General features: G+C 36.4%; 2 protein-coding genes across 8 annotated transcripts in view; both read right to left on the bottom strand.

Annotated features, from left to right (window-relative positions):
- The window catches only part of ust (uronyl-2-sulfotransferase), a 59,945-nt gene extending 48,626 nt beyond the window's left edge, over window positions 1–11,319 (bottom strand). Inside the window, exon 1 of one of the 2 annotated variants that reach the window (XM_015376747.1) lies at window positions 10,784–11,319. In XM_015376747.1, coding sequence (XP_015232233.1) covers window positions 10,784–11,027 — 244 coding nt within the window. In that variant the 5' untranslated portion in view covers window positions 11,028–11,319. The remainder of the gene's footprint in view (window positions 1–10,783) is intronic. The other variant, XM_015376748.1, reaches the window with a different exon arrangement.
- A 4,281-nt stretch (window positions 11,320–15,600) lies between these two features.
- sash1 (SAM and SH3 domain containing 1) overlaps window positions 15,601–19,370 on the bottom strand; it is a 201,075-nt gene continuing 197,305 nt past the window's right edge. For 3 of the 6 annotated variants that reach the window (XM_015376774.1, XM_015376773.1, XM_015376775.1), the window contains 2 exons: window positions 18,112–18,243; window positions 15,601–17,898 (listed from right to left, as the gene is read on the bottom strand). In XM_015376774.1, the coding sequence (XP_015232260.1) occupies window positions 17,638–17,898; window positions 18,112–18,243 (393 nt within the window). In that variant the 3' untranslated portion in view covers window positions 15,601–17,637. The remainder of the gene's footprint in view (window positions 17,899–18,111; window positions 18,244–19,370) is intronic. The other 3 variants (XM_015376777.1, XM_015376776.1, XM_015376778.1) reach the window with 1 other exon arrangement.

The following is a 19,370-nucleotide window of genomic DNA, read 5'->3' as shown; positions in this document are numbered from 1 at the left end:
GTAACAGTGTTGTCTTCCTGAGATGTCGTTCCCTGTCACTCTTGTGGAGGTATTGATTGCCATTTCTGTGTCATGATCACCTTGGTTGGAATGACAGCTTAGGTTTAAAGCCAAATTGTTGTTCCAAGATTAGATAAAATGAGGTTGGTCACACATAAGTACAGTAGGTTTGCACCACATACAGCTTAAAACAAGGTTTTGTTTTGTTCATTTTCTGTCGATGCCCAAAGTTTTAAACCAATAGAGTTATAATGCTCAGGGTGATTAAGAAATATAGGCCAGTTACAAAAATATGATGGAGGCAGAGAAGATACGTTGAGTGAGAAAAAGTAGACGACACTAGAGGCTAGATGTTGCATAGTTACATTAAACCAAAACTATAAGCACAGGCATAGCTCCATAATTGTTTCTTTAAATTACCTCTTTCTAGGAACTGTCTTTAAACTGGTATCTTATTTTGAGAAGCTAAACTTAAAGAAATGTTAAATGCGTCTTGTGTTAAACATAAAGGTACTATGCATTGCAGTGATCCAGAATAGAACATTGGTTTAAACAACCTGGGTTGGGTACTTCACCGCTTTGTAGTTAAGGATACTATATACGTTTTCACTGCTGAGACATGAGGCCTGCAGTTGTGGTAAAGGAGTTCAAGAATAAAATTTGCTTCTCGGGAAAGGCATGTCACTGACCACCAGAACACATGTTTCTATTTCAACATCTATGACAGTAACAACCATTTCCTTCAGCAATATACTGTATTTGCCATCCTGGACTCAGTTAAGAAAATGTCAGACGGTACTGGTGCATAAAACTGTAAAACAAACATTTTAAACAGATTATCTGTTTGAGGTCTCCTACGTTTACGTAGAACTGGAAGGATGGAAAATGCTTCCATGCTGTTGAGGGTGTTACATCACTCCAACAGTGTGTTGTAGCAGACTCCCAACAAATGAAAGAACCTTTCTAATTATGCTACTAACATCAGGGAACAGGACGTGAGGAAGGGCAAAGCAGATCTGTAATGAAAGGACACAGATTTCAATTAAAGGTTTTAAATGGGACAAAGCTGACTGATGTAAGACATTTAATTCAAGGCAACGCAAACCTTGTTTTGAGTTGAAGTGTTTATAATGATACAAGAAAAATAACTGGGTCTGCTGTTATAATCAATGGGCCACCAGCAAATATAAAGATAAAGGTCTTATATTTATACTGTAAGCTGTGATGAATTACAATCAAGACTAAGTATTAAAGTGATACATTTTTTATATATATATAAATAGTTTGTACATCAATAAAAAATAATACTACTTTGCCAAGTAGTTTGTGTTAAGAGGCTTTAAAGTAATTATCAAGCTTACTTAGCTGAAGGGAATTAACATGTTCATAAATTAATACCCAGATCAGAAGGCAGAAAACATACAATATGTGGCATGATGACTTGTAATAAAAGAAAAACAAAATACTTAACAAATAGAGCCACATTAGCCCAATATATCTTTGTTTGTCTCAATGCATGTTTTGAACTAGATGCATAAGAACTGTAAGGACTTATTCAGCATGATAACTATCTTCCCATCAATTAAACTCCAAAGTTAGAAATCTTGTTTATTAAAAATTCTGAATACCACTGGTTTGAAATTCTACTAACACTATATGTTTATATTAGAACTCCTTTTTCTCACAGTGTTTAAATGGCTTTGGTAGTGTCAGCAAATGTTTTAAGAAGATATCCTTATAAAGAAATATTTTAATGTATGATATATAGTAAATATCAAAAGTGCATTTGTGTCATGATCTCGGTGTTAATGACGGGTTTGATTACTTATTTCATTCACCTGCTTATCTCTGCCCAGTTCTCATTACCGCTCATCTGATCTCACTTCTCCAGTCTATATAACCAGCCTTCAAATAGTCATCAGTGCTAGATTATTCAAGCCTGTAGTGAGAGTTCTCTGGCATTCCTGTGTTTACTGATGGCCTTATCCTGACCTGTTCTGCCTCTGGACCTCTGAGGCCGTCTGTTCCTGTTCTGATCCATTTGTCTGACCTGTCCTCGGACTCCTGCTGAATGACTGCCTGTCTGTGTATTAAATCTGGAACTCATCCCCGACACCGTCCTGGATATCCCTTTGATACCTCTTAGAACCTCTGACCTCCTGGCTCTGACCCCCAAGCACGTCTTCGACACCAGCTTTGGATTTTCCCTCTGGGTTATCCTGCTTTTCTTCGTCTGCTCAGCTCTGATCTCCTGTCTGTCCCCTGAAACTCAGGGACATCAGCTTTTGGGACTCTCTGGGTGGCACCTGCCGCCGACCAGCTGGAACCAACCTCATCCTTTGTGTTTGCACTGAACTATAAGACCAGGTTAGTGACCCACACATTCTTCACATCCTTTGCCAGATAGATGTGGTTGCTAATCTCTGTTCTCCTAAAGGCTCTTGCCTTAGACGACGCTGTTCTCTATAATTCCATCATAAATACATTTTTTGTAAAGTCTAATTGTCTTTCCGCATTGAATACTGGGTCCTTTTGTTCTGAGCCTGACATATTTTATTTAATTACAGTACTTTACAGCTGTCACTTTAGTTGGTACGTAGATCAATAACATATGGCTTAGCTTTTCATATAATGCCTGATTATTGTGTCGTTGTGAAGTCTTAAGCATAATTTTATCAAAATGTCCTGTTTGAAAAATTTTATAATACAATACATTAACCAAAAACCATAACAGCAAAGACTTATATAAAATTATTATATTTCCTTAGGATTAAGAAGAAGTTTGAAAACAGAAGCATAAAACTGCAAGTCACAGACTCTGACCATATATTAAGCCACAATCTTTTACATGTTTAATCCTTCATTAACTAATAATTGGCCTGAGTGGTTACAGGAAAAAAGCAAAAGAATCCTTACTCTGAGATCCCATAAATATAATTTACCTTGGTTGTTTTCAACACTGAGAAACACTGCACCAGTGCCAGTTTGACTAATTATTCTGTCAGTGACTACACCTTTTTACTTGTACAGAGACTTTAAAAGGTTAATAGAAAACTGAAACTGTTAGAAATTTTTAGGGGATTGTTAGCATTTTAAAACGTCCATGTTCTCTTTGTTAAAGGGATAATATTATTATATTTCTATAATAGTCCTTCATATTTGATCCTTTACAACTAAAACATTTTTTGATGAGCAGACTGACACCTCAGCAGTCCAGCATCTATAATCTTTGCATACAATCTATGCATTTATTAGCCTGTTGCCTATTTTCCTGAATTTACCTTGGGTAAGAAGTTTCTACACTGTTTCTGCAGATGTGACCTTGAATGGGTCCAACCTAGCAAACAATCGAAGCATTACCTTCAGGATGGTTTCTGTGGATACTCAGAACTGGACATAAGAAGAAAAAAAAAGTGTGACCGTGATCCACCAGAATGAGCATAATAGTGCTGCGTTCTGTAAAAATCTCTATAATGCTTCTTTAAATTTTTATTTAAAACTTGTTTTACAATGGAAATGCCATATAACCTTTAAGTATTTATCTGAACAAAGAATTCACTCTCGCTTGGTACAGACAGCTGTAAACAAAGATTGATTTAAAGTTATTCCAAATGTTTTAACCCTAAAGCTAATATACAAACTGCGAGTTTCAGACTTCATCAACCTATCTGACATATTTAGAAGTTGCCATCTGTAATACTCCAAAAACGCCAAAAAGTTATTTGAAGAGAAAAAATTCCTGGATCCTTTTAAAGACCTTTTTCTGGGATAAGTTTCCAGCAAAATCATTTCTCTTGATGAGGCAAAAACTGTTATTGTAGCCCCAGACCCCTGACAATTATCCCTTTAGTGGAGCCATCAATTTACAATTCAGAGTTAGCTTTATTTTAAGTTTTTATTTTTCTAGACTACAATATATCGTAGAGGAAATGATCACAGCACAACAGATTTTATGTTGTTTTTACAAAAAGCAGGCATTCTAAAAATGGTCACCTATAGAAAATGGAACATCCCAACCCCATACGACAATATTTTCTTTCCCCACTGTTTTCATATCATTAGATGACATAACTCCATCGCAGTCACATAATGCATACAAGGCACTCAAGCAAAGTCACAAACCATTACCCAACAATTTGCCAGGCATTTCTTATGTGTTCTAGCCACCATTACTCAGCCGGCCTTGAACAGCAGTAGCACTTTAACAGGACTTGAGGATTGCTAATTATCTTTCCCTATGCCCTCTTTTTATGTGGCGAAAACAAAAACACAAATGAAAGATAATTATCTTGTGTTGTTATAGTGTTTGCCTGTTTCTCTGGAGATGGAAACCGTACCCTGTCAGGCCTGCAGATGCTCATTTGTAATGCTAACTGCTACTGTTTTGAAATTAGAGTGGAAGCATGGAGTTGTTCTCAATTTCCTGATGTAGTTATGTAGGCAATAACTAAATAATGCAAAGAGGAAATGATTATCATTATCAAAATCCTCAATCTCAGTATTTTAAAAATGCATTATTTAGTTTCCATCAAACCCTGAAACCAATTAAAAGTTGGTCTGCTCCATTAAAAAGAGGAAGTCTTACCTGTACATGTACATGCTGTGTACGAAGTGGGGAAACTACAACCCTAGTGATGATTTAAACATTAAGAGCTCAGAGTGTTTGGTGACTGAAGTCAGAGTACAGAGGAGGTAGGATGTGCCGTCTTGCTTTTATACCTAATAAGATCTGTCAGCTAAAAATCCTGTATGGATGCAAAAAATAAACATGAGTTTATTGAAATCAGCATATTTGGCTTTAAGTATAAAATGTGTATATGTGTTGTCTTGCAACACCTGCTAAAATGTTGCATGAGTAAGTAAGAAAAGAAAAATCATAACATAACGTGGCTATTCAATTTTCCACATGACCAACTTCACTTATGCCCAGACTGGTGCACACCTGGCAACCAGTAGAAGATCAACAACTTGCATCACTCTGACTCCAATTCAATTCGACACTTAATAAACTGCCTCAAGAAAGAAGTTCTGTCATTTCTGGCAACAGTCCAACACAAATAAATCAGTATTTTTAAAAGCAAAAAAATATGATAATTTGGAAATAATCCTTGTTTTTAATATCCCTGAACAGGAAATCAGTGTGCTGGGTAGCTGGAGTGGTGGGGGTGCTCCAAAACTCACACTTATGCTACTGGTTGCTCAAAGTGCTCCTGAAAATGTGCAGCTCATGTGTAACTCCTCACCAGCGTATGATCGTCCACAAGAAGAAAACACAGATGATGGCAAGCAGGTAATCACTTTTAGCGATGTACAACAATCACAGTGGAAGTTGATACGGAAAGAAACACAGAAATGGGAAAATGTACTTTGTTTAAAATTCTAATTTCTTTACTCTGAGACAGGACACATTAGATGTCTATACATAAGCCTCAAAAGGAAAAAAAAACTAAACAAAACTTTATAATATTGTAAATTTAATCGATTACAGTAATTTAACCAAATCACATAGATTGAAAATGCCTTGATGTTTTTAAACCATAACTTTGTTAGTTGTGATTTTTTTTCTACTTACAGCCAGAGTGGTGTACACTACCCAAATATTTAACTTAAAAAAGGCTAAACTTTGACACACTTTATTCAAGTGGAATTTCAAAGTAAAAATTAATTGGTAAAAGGGCTACTCAGTATTTATACTAAATGTTGAATCATAACTAGAAAAGTCTTGATCCAATATAGATATAAAAAATCAGTACGATATTAGTCAAAGAATCAATATCAGAATATATCGGTATGTGTCTAAAATCTCTGATTTAAGTGAGTTGATAAAAACACTCCACTTGTGTTTAAAGTTTATAAGTCAGTCAGTGGTTTATTATGTATGGGTCAGTTCTTCTTATATCTATTGTTGTTGATTATTCTTCTATGAGTAATATATCTTAATCATACCTTTTCTAATATTTCACATAACAAATGACTAATAAATATATAAATTTTGGGTCCATATCCATATTAATAGCTAGAGTATCGTTATAGTATCGGAAATGATAACGTTTTAATCATAAAAGCTGTTATTTTTAGAAATTATACAGCCATACAGATGTTATGTGCAGGTTCTGGTACTTCAAAGACTAAAATACATAAAAAAAAATACCAATAAAAAAAACATAATTACAAAGCAACAAAAGAATGCAGAGAAAACAGTTTTCAAAATCCTTTTTTCAATAAAAAAGTATGAAATCAACCCTTACAGCAAGAATTTTTTATTTGTTGGGAGACAGTAAGGATCTTCCATTGACAATTATGTTTTGACAATTACGACAATAAGCATATTCCACTGATATCTGAATAGCTCAAATAAAGTGGGCAGATTTGTCAAAAATGTTACTCATTTACAAGTAGGGTTACTTCGCAAAAAATTTACTAATGTAAGATGTACAGAGAGGGAAAAAAACTCCCAAAACTTTTTTTAATGCTGTAAAGTTAACTAATTGTTAAAAACTCTAAATCAATAACTTTTGTAGCCTAAGATTTATTGGTGATGATTACATCATTTGAAACATTCTTTGCATATTTTGTGCAATAACACCTTGGAAAAGTTAATGCAATGTTTGGTTTTCTAAAGTTCATTTATAATTTTGAGGCACACAGCTCTATGGGTTTTTTTAGTTTGAGATCTTTGCTATAATTTCTTTCTGAAACTGAGTATTCTGCAAAAAAGCTGTCCTCCCCATGTTGCTTCCCACTGAACTTCAAGTTGTTACTGTAATCTGGACCATCTCTGGGTTAGTCTTTCAGCTCTACTGCTAAAAAGCATACCCATAGAATAATGCTGCCACCACTATTGTAGACTTGGCTAGATGTATTGTATGAAAGTGGTTATATATGGTTTTCTTGGAATAAAATATAACACAGTTGGATATCAACCGAGCTATTTAATTTTTGGTCTCTTTTGGTATCTTCCAAACAAAAGAATATTTTCCTCTTTCTATATAAAATAATAAACATACTTGACTGTGTGTTTCAGTAGCTAAACTTTTATAACCTCTACTAGTAATAGAAAAATATATAAAAGAAACTGAAAAGATATAGATCCCAAAGCTTTCTCTGTGCCCATACATCCCTGTCTAATCCCCAATAGCGGCCCGCAGTCTCCAACTTCAACACTTTACCTTGCAGCTTTTAGAACTTTAGATTTATTAGTCTAAATATTTCAAAATGACTAAGTTCCTCTAAGAAGCAGACACCATTTTTAAACCACATACCTTGTGTAGTATTTAGGGTGAGTGAAGACTACTGAAACCCACCTTCACCGATGAAAAATATGCGTCCAAGTTTGGTTAGACATTTATCGCAGTTATCCATGATCTTAGATGTAAGGAAGTGGTATCGGTCTAAATGTTTGTTTTTTTGTTTGTTTGTTTTGCATCAACTTCATGTTATTGGACAATTCAAAGTAAGCCTGCATATGGCATACTTCTGCAGGACCAAGGTTAAATAGAGGATGGAGACAAAGCAGGTACAAACGACTAAAAAACTGCCTCAGTCCTACAACTACTGCCAGCTGCTTTCATATTGTACTTTTATGCATCCTTTGAGTCACTAAAGGAGACAGTTTGGGCTATAAAAAAAAAAATGATAACACATCTAGGGGTGTCCCAATCCAACATTATTATCGGATATCGGCCTGATGTTAGCCAGAAAACTGATATCAGTTTTTATCGGCTGGCATGTAAAATCTGCGATATGTTCATGCTGATGGAAAAGCTTTTAAAGGTTTCTCTAACTTTACATTTTACATTGGAGTTTCCATTCTTTTTGATTTGTCATACCTTTCGTTCCCTGTTTTTACAATTACCCCTTGAACAAACCTTTTCCAAAATTCTACAGTATAAAATAACCAATAAAAACGTGTATGTTTCCTGCTAATATTGTATCATGTTAATAGCGAAATCATCCAGTTCTCAGAGCTGCAATATCCGTTTTGTTTGGGAAATTAAAAAATTGCATTGCATCATCCCTACATACATCACATGGTATTTATGACTACAATCAGTTTTACCTTAAAAATGGTCGTTCCAAGACCTTTTCAGGACATACATATGTTTCTATTAAGGCAGACCATTGAACTTAACAAACTCAAACATCTTGGGGTAATTAATGGCCCCGATTGAGAAAATTCCTACGATCACAACCAAATACATATTCACATCCTACCCAAACATTAAAAAAAAGTTATCCAGAGATGAAGCTTTTAGGCACAGCAGTCCAATCCATCTTAGTGTGGGTAGTACAGAATGAGACATGAGAAAGTGTCAAGTGAAGGTTAGTGAATGGCAACACTCAGCAGCAAAAACGGGGCTGTAAATCCAGGTGTAAAATTAAGTGCACGGCTCTAATCCAAACGACTACGTGTTGAGTGACGTCCTCAAACACCCACCTACCCATTGGGCTGAACAAAACGCAGTCTGTTCCCTCTACTCTGCGTCTGAGTGGGAGAAACACACAATCACACTTTCTTAAAGTACAATTGTCTTAGCTCAGATGCTATTCCACCAACAGGAACCATCAACTTCACATTGGCACAGTTTAGAAAAGAAGTTGAAAGAAGTCTGAATAGAAAATCTGAAGTATTTCAAGTACAGGATTACAGGAAGGATTGAAATTAGATGTAGTGCTGGGTACAGAAATGCACTTTATAGAATATAATTTCTCTATATTCAATCAAAGGAAATAATTGATAGTGATGAAAGGTAGCTTGGATGATGACAAGCATTAAGGAACAATGAGCTCAAGCAGTTTGTTGTTCAAATGACTAAATCAATACAGACAAACAGAAAATAATGAATACTATAATCAAGATATCGCCCATAGCCTTCTTAGAAAGCAATCAATGCCTCCAAGTGCAATGTAAAGAGCTAGATTTGATGGTATAGTAACAAAGTGTCCATAAAAGAGTCTTTTAATACTAACTACCAATTTAGCAAAACACCTGTATTTACATTGATACTAGAGACAGAGGTGCACTGATTTAAAAGCTAGCTGATTTGAACAGATTCAAGAGGGCAAAATAAAATATCAGACACATCTTAAGTCACAAGTCAGAATTCTGTGAAAGAAAATTAAAAACATACTCCATTCCTTTAACTTTACTGGTTTGCATTGCCCCGTGTTGGCCTATCATAAAATTGATGCAGTAAGGATGGCGGTCATAATCTGGGAAATTTTAAAAGATCAAAACTAACTTCTAAAAAGGCAATGTTATTTTACAAATCAAGAATGTTGAGAGATAAACATGACTAAGAAAGGACTTCCAAGCAAAATAAATGATTTAAACAGAAGTTGCTTTACGTCATGTGTATCTTCTGTTTTTGGACAATACTATGCAGTTGTTCTGTGCAGCCACATGTGAATCAGAAAGAGATGTGTGCGTCTGCAGGAAACCAAATGGACCCAGAGGATTAGTGGCTGACTTGGTGAGTGACTCTTGTTCTGCTCCAGATGTTTATCAAGTCACAAAGCCCTCAAAGCTCTCGGCGTGTAGGTAGAGAACACAACCTCCTTTCAACACACGCATACATACACACAGAGGCACAAACATTCCAACTGCTGCCTAAGGTGCAGCCCAGTGAGAAATTTGCTGATAGGAAATTTCCTGTGCATCTGATTCTGCTTAGGCGAACAACATAAGGTCAGAAGTTCCAATATGTTAATTTAAAAAGCAGATACTTTTTTTTTCTTCCTTTTTTGGCATGTGGGACTACCAAAATGTTTTTAAAAGGGGTGATGGGGCTACTTCCTAAGGTGGTAATCCAAACGTTGACATGGTGAGCTTTTACATATGGATACATATACATGAAAATCTAAATAAAATTAGAAAAAAATATATTTTTGAAAATGATCTCATCTAAATAACTAAAGACATAATTTATTATATGCATAAATTACTGCTAAGTAATGGCGCAAACTAAGGCTGTTATGGACAAGCTCATTGCCCCGCACCAATCAAATTCAAGAATCTATTTCACTTAAGAGTCAAATGATTTTTAATATTCAAAAATATTTCTCTCTTTAGAACCATACTATAAAAAATCTGAAATTATAGATAGATAGATAGATAGATAGATAGATAGATTTATACATATATACACATACATATATATATATATTTACTAAATTATTCATTTACTGAACTGTATTACTTGTTAAACTCCTAGTTTGTTAATATTATTCACTTTGCCATTCCATCACTGGTAAATCTGCTGTTAATATATCACAACAAATAAGAGTCTTTTTTGACGCATAAATAATTGAGTCACTTGATTGAAACATTGAATAAACTACATCAATTATATTTTAAATTATAAATAAAAAAAAAGTGAAAAACTAAAGATTATTTGCCTCATGGCATAAACAGAATCCGCTCCCTGTTCCTGAGGTGCCAACCGTGCGTAATGACGCTGCGCTTCTGGAGCGGGCAAGCTGAACTTTTAGGAGGACATGCCACTTAACATTCACATTAAATATCAATCAGAGCACCTCTGATTCCTCGATCGAGCCCTGACACGTCATACAAATGCTTCAGCTTTCCAACTTGCAGCTAGAGGCAGAAATATGTAAAAGTCACGTGAAAGCATAAATAGCCATCCGGAGCGTCATTTCGCTTTAAGTTGGTTTGACGTATAAAACTACACATAAAAAGCAGTTGTATGCATCCAGTGAAACTCTGAAAATATTGATTAACTTCACCGTATCTAGATATTGGAAAAAGAGAAACAAATCTTACCAAGATACTGCCTGATGTCAAGGAGGATTCTTGGAGCGCCGCCGTTGAGTTGGTAAAAAAGCGAGCCAAAGCAGAAGAGGAAGAGCGCAGCCATGCAAAAACCGTAACCTCGCAAGGAGAAGCGCCACGGTAGAGCGCTGAGCAAGCCGTGCTTTCGGTGGTGGCGCTCTCTGATGTGGTTGGGAGTCTGGTGATGGTTGTTGTTGCTGTTGTGAGAGGGACTGCTGCTAAAATTCTTCATCATCTCCACCTCACAAAGCAACGTGGAAAGTCACCCATCCGCCTCTTGGAAGTAAAAGTTGCCGCTTTAGGATCATTTGATGGATGGGGAGAACGGTTAAATGTAGAAGACGCGCAAGAAACTCTGGATCTCCTTCCCTGCTGCTCCTGCTCCTGCTGCCTCTGGGTTTAGGTTGTTTTTAAGATGAACAGCGCTCTGCTCCTGATCAGTCCTATCTTCTTAGATGAGTCTTCCTTCCTTCCTTCCTCTCTTCCTTCCAGCAGAGTTAAGGGTTCATCCTTCTCCTCTGAGGCTGTATCGGTGTCAGATTACTGAACGCGGAGAGAAGTAAAAAGTCCACCTAAGACTTGATTTGGACGGGGGAGCGTAAAACAGCGCCTCTCAGCGTCAGTAGAGGGGGGTATTTATGCAGAAGGAGTTGGGATTGAATTTAGAATTTAAAAGCTGTATTTTACTTTTGCATTTTAATGAAAAAGACCAATATAGCACATCATTTAGAAATTGTAGGTTTTCAAATTCTCTTGAAAAACAAAATCTAAAAAGTTTGCTGGGCAACCTCGGCGTACAGGTAGAGAACACAACAAAAAGTTAATTGCAAAAGTTTGCAATTACGGTAAGCTCACTGAATAGGTACATCATATCACCTAATTCCCTCGAAGCTCATGATTTTATTCTGTTTACACATACAAAATGAACAGTCTGTGAACAGCAGTTTTCAACTTTAGCACCAATACTTCATTGGGTTTAAGTTAAGGCTCTGACAGAGTCATTATTTGATACGAACCGTTGCATTTTGGCTTTGACGACAATAAGAGTTGTCCTATAGGAATGTGAACCTCTGACTCACTCTCAAGTGGTTTGAAGCCTATAGCATTTTTTTTTCTTTTAAAACTCGCCATGTATTTAGCTGCATCAGTCTTCCAATCAATTTTAAGAAGTGTTGCTTTCAATCAAGAAAAGCAGTCCTGGTTGCATGCACTTTCAGTTTTCTGAAGCTGTTAAAATATGGTTTTCTTAGATATTTAATACTTAAAATATTTTATAACCTAAACCTACTTTGAACTTCTCCATATCTTTATCCTAAATATGTCTGATGGGTTCCTCAGTTGCATGATTCGCTTTGTTCACTGAGGTTCTCTAAATTCTAAAGCCCAAACACAGTTGCTGCTTTAAGATTTAATTACACACATATAGAATCACGCTATTTACTAAGTAGGTCATTTCTAAAGGGAAGTGCTAGCACTATGTTAATTTGTTGATATTCAAGGGTATTAAGGGGGCTGATTATAGATCTAAACCGCACATTTAAGACTTTTTGAAAATTATCAATTTCCTTTCAGCAAAATTTCTGTACCACTTGGAGTTAGTCTGTTACAGAAGATCTAAATTAAATCCATTGTAACTTCTGGTTGTAACTTAGAATTAAAAATCCTAAGCATTTTCTAGATTCCAACTAAAGGGGATGGGATAAATATATTGGGACTAAGAGCATTAATGGTTTTATTAATTTGATCAGTTACTATTAATTAAGTTATTTAAAGTAATTAAAAATTTTATCTTAAAAGCTCCACAGCTAATATAGACTTTAAATAGTTTAGATTCAAGTCTAAACATTTATGTCACTGAAATTTGGATAAAGTATGGAGGAGCTAACTTGCATCTATTCGTTTCTTTATGTAATAGAGGTTTGTTTATAAACCTTCACTTGACCAGTAAAAAGAAACCATGGCAATACTCCATGGGATGGGAAAAATAAAAATAAAGATCTAATAGTATAGAGTGTTAAAGAGAGGACATTTTCACTAATTTAAAGATTCAGGTAAACATTATGCTGGAGTGTAGGTGTGTGTGTATATGAATATGTTCCTTAACCAACCCCCCCAGACAACTTTAACCAGGTACGTTTGAACCATATATGTATCATTAGACATCGCCTTCACTTAGGTTATTGATAAATGTTTAACTAACAGCCTGTCGAAGATTAAAACAAAATAAAAAAAACTGGCTTTAAAGAGTAAAAGTAATGCAGTAAATACTAGTTTTGTTGCAGGGTTGTTCATGGGTCTTTTTTTCAGTTCAGGAGTCTATATTGGACATGCAGCATTTACAAGCCTCGCAAAAAAAGTTTTATTTTCAGAGTTTAAGACTCAGGCAGGCAGCCAGGCTGGCACAGTTTATCGTGCAAACTGATGGTATATATCTCACAACACTACACCGAATCCCATTTTTTCCTGTTAGCCCTGATGTTTATGAACTTTGTAGGCATCTAGAGAGAGCAGTTCCACATTACCTCAAACCTTCCATAGGCAGGCTGAGCAGTTCTGCAGCTTTATTAGACCCAGTGCTACTAGGAAGTTCACTTGAATATATGATTCGTATCAATGTTATTTTTAGTTATTTTGTGATGATACATTCTAAGCTTGCAATCTCTTGATGGGGAAGCTGCATACTGCTTTAACCGGATTCAGTGGCTTTTAAAAAGAATGACTTTCTACAGCAGAGATCTATACAGGGTTATAGATAAATGCCCTATAAATACAGGCTTAGATATACAGTATGCACACGCAATTAATAATAACTGCATAAAAGTCTCAGCAAGCTGTATGTTAACCACAGAAAAATTCTTACATTTTTTTCTCTTTATGACAAGTGGAATAACATATTTACACTGATTTGTCTTCTGTCATGAACTTATCCTCATTTGCTCTAACAGCCTGTATCCATTTGTCTGTTTAGTTGAACGTCAATGAAAAGGGTTGAGGTGGTTCTCTATCTTTGTAAATCAATTTATAAATAGAGAAAATCAGTATATCGGCACCACCACCATGATTAACAGTGAGCACAATGTTCATAGACTCCAAACCGCTAACCTGTTTCAACTCTTCTCATCACTGTAACCAAATCCCCAAACATTTGTTTCATCTGTCCATAGCACCTCTCTTTAGAAACCATTTGACCCTGAGTGCAGCTGCACATGGCTGAGCTTAAAGTTTGGGATTTAGGAGCAGATGCTGTTTTTCTTGGCCATCACCCTTTCAATCCATGCCTATGTTAGGCTCTTCAGTCTTCCAGTTTATGATCTGTTTGAGGCTTGGTGGTTCTTGAGTAGTTCTTCCATGATGCTAAACATTTTTCTTTCTTCAGTCTCAGGAGTGTCGTTTGGGTCAGATGATCGGATATAGGGTATAGTTGAGTAACAGCATGACAGTGAACCAAAACACATTAAAGAAGGATTTAGAATAAATAAAGATGGCTTCTGTTAAGCTTCTGAAATGGCTCTGACACTGACCAAAGCAGATAAGCTTAAAAGTTGGGTTCCCACCAATAAGCAACTTATTTAAATGAACTAAAATCCAACAAGATCAAACAAACAGCCTGAATTATGGCAAAAAGTTATTACTGACTATAAAATGTCTGTGGCTTGAATAATCATTTGGATAATCATTTCAAATATCCAAACAGAAAACGACATTTATGCTGCAGATAATCTTAACCCCTAACTAAATAGACAAATAATTATGCGCTAAAGTGCAAGATATAGCCTTATGAATTCGTTTTCACAGCACTACAGTTCAAGAGAATTTAATGTGTTACTTAAATTTACTCCTTACAAAAATAAGTGTGAGCAGTGTGTCCAAACCAAATGTATAAATATGTGTAAAGAATGGAAGTTGGATATCATAAGCAATGCACATTTGACAAAAAAAGGTCCACTATGTCTGGATTAGGGTCACATAATTAAGCAACCACTTCAACTGATTGTAATCAAGAATCAGCATGCAGTGGAATCAGAACAAAACTTGATGCTGACAGTGAAGAAAGCTGCTGTTTTCTTTGTCAGCCTTACCCAGAATGTTTTTGCATTTGTAATCCTTAATTAGATAAAAGCCAGATGATTCCTAGACATCTAACAAGATGCATGTGGAGTGAATTAAATAGTCTGGGACCAAACATTACCCAATGGGTTTCCAGGTGGGGTCTGTACTTATTTAAAGCATCAACATGACAGCCTCAGAGTGCTTTTGCCTACAGCTGCTTCACCATGAGAGCCAAACACTGACAGCCTGCAGTTATTCTTTTTGTCTTGTTTCTGAGCAGATATGTGTGTGTGTTCTTTAAATACAACACTAAACGTAGTTTATCTGTGATTTGTTTTTTTTGTTTTTTATAACTGCAACCACATTTGCATTTATAATAATGCAGTATGTTTAGCAGGCTCGCTTTAAAGAAATTAAGCTATTGTAGTCTATAGAAAAACTACATGCTTTTTATTTAACCATCCAATTTGGAGATTTCTGCACATGCAAAACAACACTGAGGAAGTTTATTAAAGTGATTTGAAAAAAAAAGAAAGCACAGTCATGCCCACATGTTTTTTATGCTGTCTGCTTTTCATTTGCAGTTCCAGCGAACAAGTTGCCTTGAGCCAGCTTGTCCTTCTGACTCTCCCTTTAGTACACAAGACCAGCGGTGCCTTTTCTTTGTTGAATGATTTTGAAAAAGGCAAACAGTAATTTGTTTGCCCTCCTAGGCTGTGACCAAGAACCGAAAACATTCAAGGGTGCATGTATAGCAAGAAACCATTTTTATTTATATTTCAGAATGACAAATAGTTATGGACATTACTTTTTGTTGTTTCAATACACAAGCAAAATCTGTATGGACAATCATTTAGTAAATGGAAACCAAACAAAATCATTTGTACACGTATTTTACAAAACATACTGTAGTTCGTCACTGACAAGAGCGATAAGCAGGAAGGTATTGCTATTCATATGGTACAGCTAATTACAGTTGATATGATAAAAAAAAGCAAAATAAGTTATTAAATCAACATCAATTACACATAGAGAATGTGCAACCTCAGCAAAGCATTTCACGAATGTATTAAGGATTTAGTTTTAAAAAGTTGGAAATGAGTTACTGAAGGTTAACACAATATTGGTAAAATGGCATTGAAAACTTAATACAAAAAAAAAATACCAGCATAATTCATTGAAACCCTTTACAATACCTGACATTGGTGTCCATTTATGGACCTGTGAAAATATGTAGCCAATTTTTGCCTATAAAACCGCTAGTTTAACCATCTAAAGTGCATTTACAGTGTCAGTATTTTCATTCTTTAACAGAATGCTTCCTGGGTCTTTTACTTGTTGAAACTGTGATTCCTATCCTCACTTGTCCAGAGCACCACTTTGATTGACGAGAGAAGGCATCAAATGACCGCATCAAGTGCCAACTGCAGAAACAAGCTCCTAAACTCAGCAACAGCAGCTGGTCGGAGTTTGGAAAAACAATTTATGTAAAATGGATGGAATAAGTCTTCAGTCTAGTAATCACAAGGAAAGATGTGACTTTGAAGACAGGAGGAATTAACACTGGGAATATTTGCTGTTTCATTCAGAACGCATGACCGAATGTTCTTAGATATTTTCTACTCCATAATGCTGATAATTTTTTCTTCCCTAAAAGGTCCCTGATTTTTTATTTTTTTTGTTTGTTTTATATTGAGAGTTCATTTCCATCTTTGTATGGCAAGGGTCCAGTTCCAAATCTACTGATTTAGACTTTGAAAAAGCTCCCTAACATTTGTAAGTTTTGAGCTCCCAAGATATAAACAGAGCAGTAACATCTCAAATGCAAAGGCCAAGATCTCGGCTAAATCTTTTTTTTTTTTGTTTAGCAACATGTACCTCCAATGTATTCCAACAAAGTTCAGGCGGATCCAAACACAGAGTGAGAGTTATAGTCTTGTTCTTTGGTCCATATGCACCACCAACATAATTGTGCATTTGTTCATGTATTCAAAACACAGTTAACCTGTCAGACACAATCAGAAGGAGAAAAAGACCTGCACGTTTTTTGCACAGCTTCTTGTAGCTATTCATTCATATTGGTAAGGCAATTCCAAGTGTCCCTTTCCACACCGAGGAATGTACTTTCATTAAAAGTTGATTGTGATTACCATAGGAAACAAAGCTTTCTATAGGATCTCCACACTAGAGTATGCTGTGTAAAAAGATGCATCATAAAAGTTGAATTATAAAGACATTATGTCTCTATTCTTTCCAAATGACTGCAAGTGGGTGAATGAAAGGGCTGTAATATCTCAAACACAAACTTTAACATATACGGTAGATCCTTTTAGAATTCAGATGTTCTTTGTGCTATAATACAGAAACATGATACAAAATAAGCCACCTTTAATCCACTACTAAAAGCGGTTTATTCATTAAGAGTTTTACCTGTCCTGCCATAAGAGCTGAGAAATGGTTCAACCATGGAATATGGAGGAAGTAAACCATTTAAAATAGAGTAGCAGGAGGGAAGGAAAAAATACTGCTTGAATCTTACAAAAAGAGTGTGCTATGATGCTTAAAAGGCAGATCCAAGTCTTTTTTTGAAGACTTTAGGGGTGACTTTAGAATGGAAGAAATCCGATAGTCAGTTTTTAATAACTTTTCTAAAGGCATCTGATATCTTCTCCTGGCTCTTGACGCCGTAAACATTAAAGAAGGGGTAGCTCTTATTGAGTGTACTTTAGTGCTGTGCTCACTTAGACGTGTGGCCACCTCCTGGTTACGTTTTAAACAGCGAGGTGGCTCCAAGATTAGGAATGTATCCCTTTGTGCGCCTTGACCAGTCGGGCCTCACTGATAAGGCGGCGGGTGTGCCTCTCGTCCCGCACCCCGGCCTCCCTCAGGCTGCTCTCCGTTAATAGGGCCACACGACCCAGCGTGTCAACGCCTGCTGCCTCCAAAGATGGAGCGTACATGGGCAGGCCAATGGATACAAGCCAGTCTGGGACTGTGCTGATAGTGCCCAATGTTATGGGCTTGCGGGACATCTCTGTCAAACCTCCAGAGGGGATCTGAAATATAAATGAAGACATCAGCTTTACAGAAGTTCTAAGATAAACTTTGCACTCTGAATGGTACTTAATAGGGAAACAAAGGTAAATGTCGACCCATTTTAATGCAAAGTAACATAGGACTACTCTCAAGTGCATTACAATCTAGTCTAATATAATCTAATATTCATGTGTTTCAGTGATAATTGTAATGTGAATGAAATGTTGTCTTACTGCCATGCGGTGCTGTTTACGTAGCTCTTTTACTCTGAGCTGATCCAAAGTGGAGCCCACGTCTTTAACAGGCTGCTCCAAGTCCTCAGAGTATCGCTGGATCAGTGGCTGTGGAATGCCACATCGGCCGTGCTGTATGAAAAACGCAAAGAGATACATCATGAGCTGAGGAAAGGAGGACACATTTTTGACCAAAAGACACATTTAAAAAAAATATATTTTAACTCAGAACCCAAAAAATCTATAGCCCCATTCAGCCTATCCTTTTAAAACCGTGCCGAGATCGGTCCGAGATAACTGTTGAGTGTAAATGGCACGCACAACTGAACCGGACTGCACCAGACACAACAGAACCGCGCAAACGTGGTACTAGTTCATCAGTAGGGCTTGGCACGGTTCAGTTATGGCTTAGTTCTCAGATAAGAGCGCATGAGCAGGCCGCGTCATCTCCGTAATCACAAAATTTAAGACATTCATATAAACACTAGCTTCCCTACCATGCCACATGATTTCCAGTGATGACTATGCTTAGCAGTGTGATGAAACACAAGTCCTGTCGTTTTGGACCGCGTCTATAAGCACCGATTAGACTGCTGTTTCATATTTATATCCCAAAAGCCGACTATGTCAAGTAAATTCACCAAAGGCTGCCTTCTTTGCCTGACTCTTCGCAAACTTCCTGAATGTTATGGTCGTCGCCATGTTGATTTGCTTGTTTCTCTCTAGAGAACAGTGGTACCATAGATCGTCACTAGTAGGCGAGGAGCCGTGCTAGTGAAGTGTGTAAATGGTCGTAAGTAACCGAGCTCGGCACTTTTAACTGATCCAATCTTGGCACAGATCGGCTTTCAGAGGGTAGTGTAAATTGTGCTTATGAAACTGCCCAAACACAACCATACCACTTTTTTCATCATTGGAAATCACACCATTGACTATTCTTTGCAGTAGAAATTTGAACCTATTTCAGACCTTATAAAGGTGCTAAAGGACTGCCTTGCAATCACTTGATTGTGTGTCATTATTGAGTTAAGAGGACTGAGTTTACCTTCTGTTGTAATAAAAGAGTTGAACTGAGTTAGAAGAGAGCCCAAGAAAATTTAAAAAAGAAAACTGCTTTACTGTTTTTTCGGCCCTGTTGTTAAATGATAATAAGAAGGTTAAATGTCCTCAAGAAAAGCGGTTTTGTTTGGCATTTGAGACTGCATCCATTGTCAACAATATGAAAAAAGCTTTTAAAAAAATTAAACATGATCTTTATA

Source organism: Cyprinodon variegatus, unplaced genomic scaffold, assembly GCF_000732505.1.
Source record: "Cyprinodon variegatus isolate N-32 unplaced genomic scaffold, C_variegatus-1.0 Scaffold141, whole genome shotgun sequence".
Taxonomy (NCBI): domain Eukaryota; kingdom Metazoa; phylum Chordata; class Actinopteri; order Cyprinodontiformes; family Cyprinodontidae; genus Cyprinodon; species Cyprinodon variegatus.
This window is presented reverse-complemented; position numbering and strand designations above follow the sequence as displayed.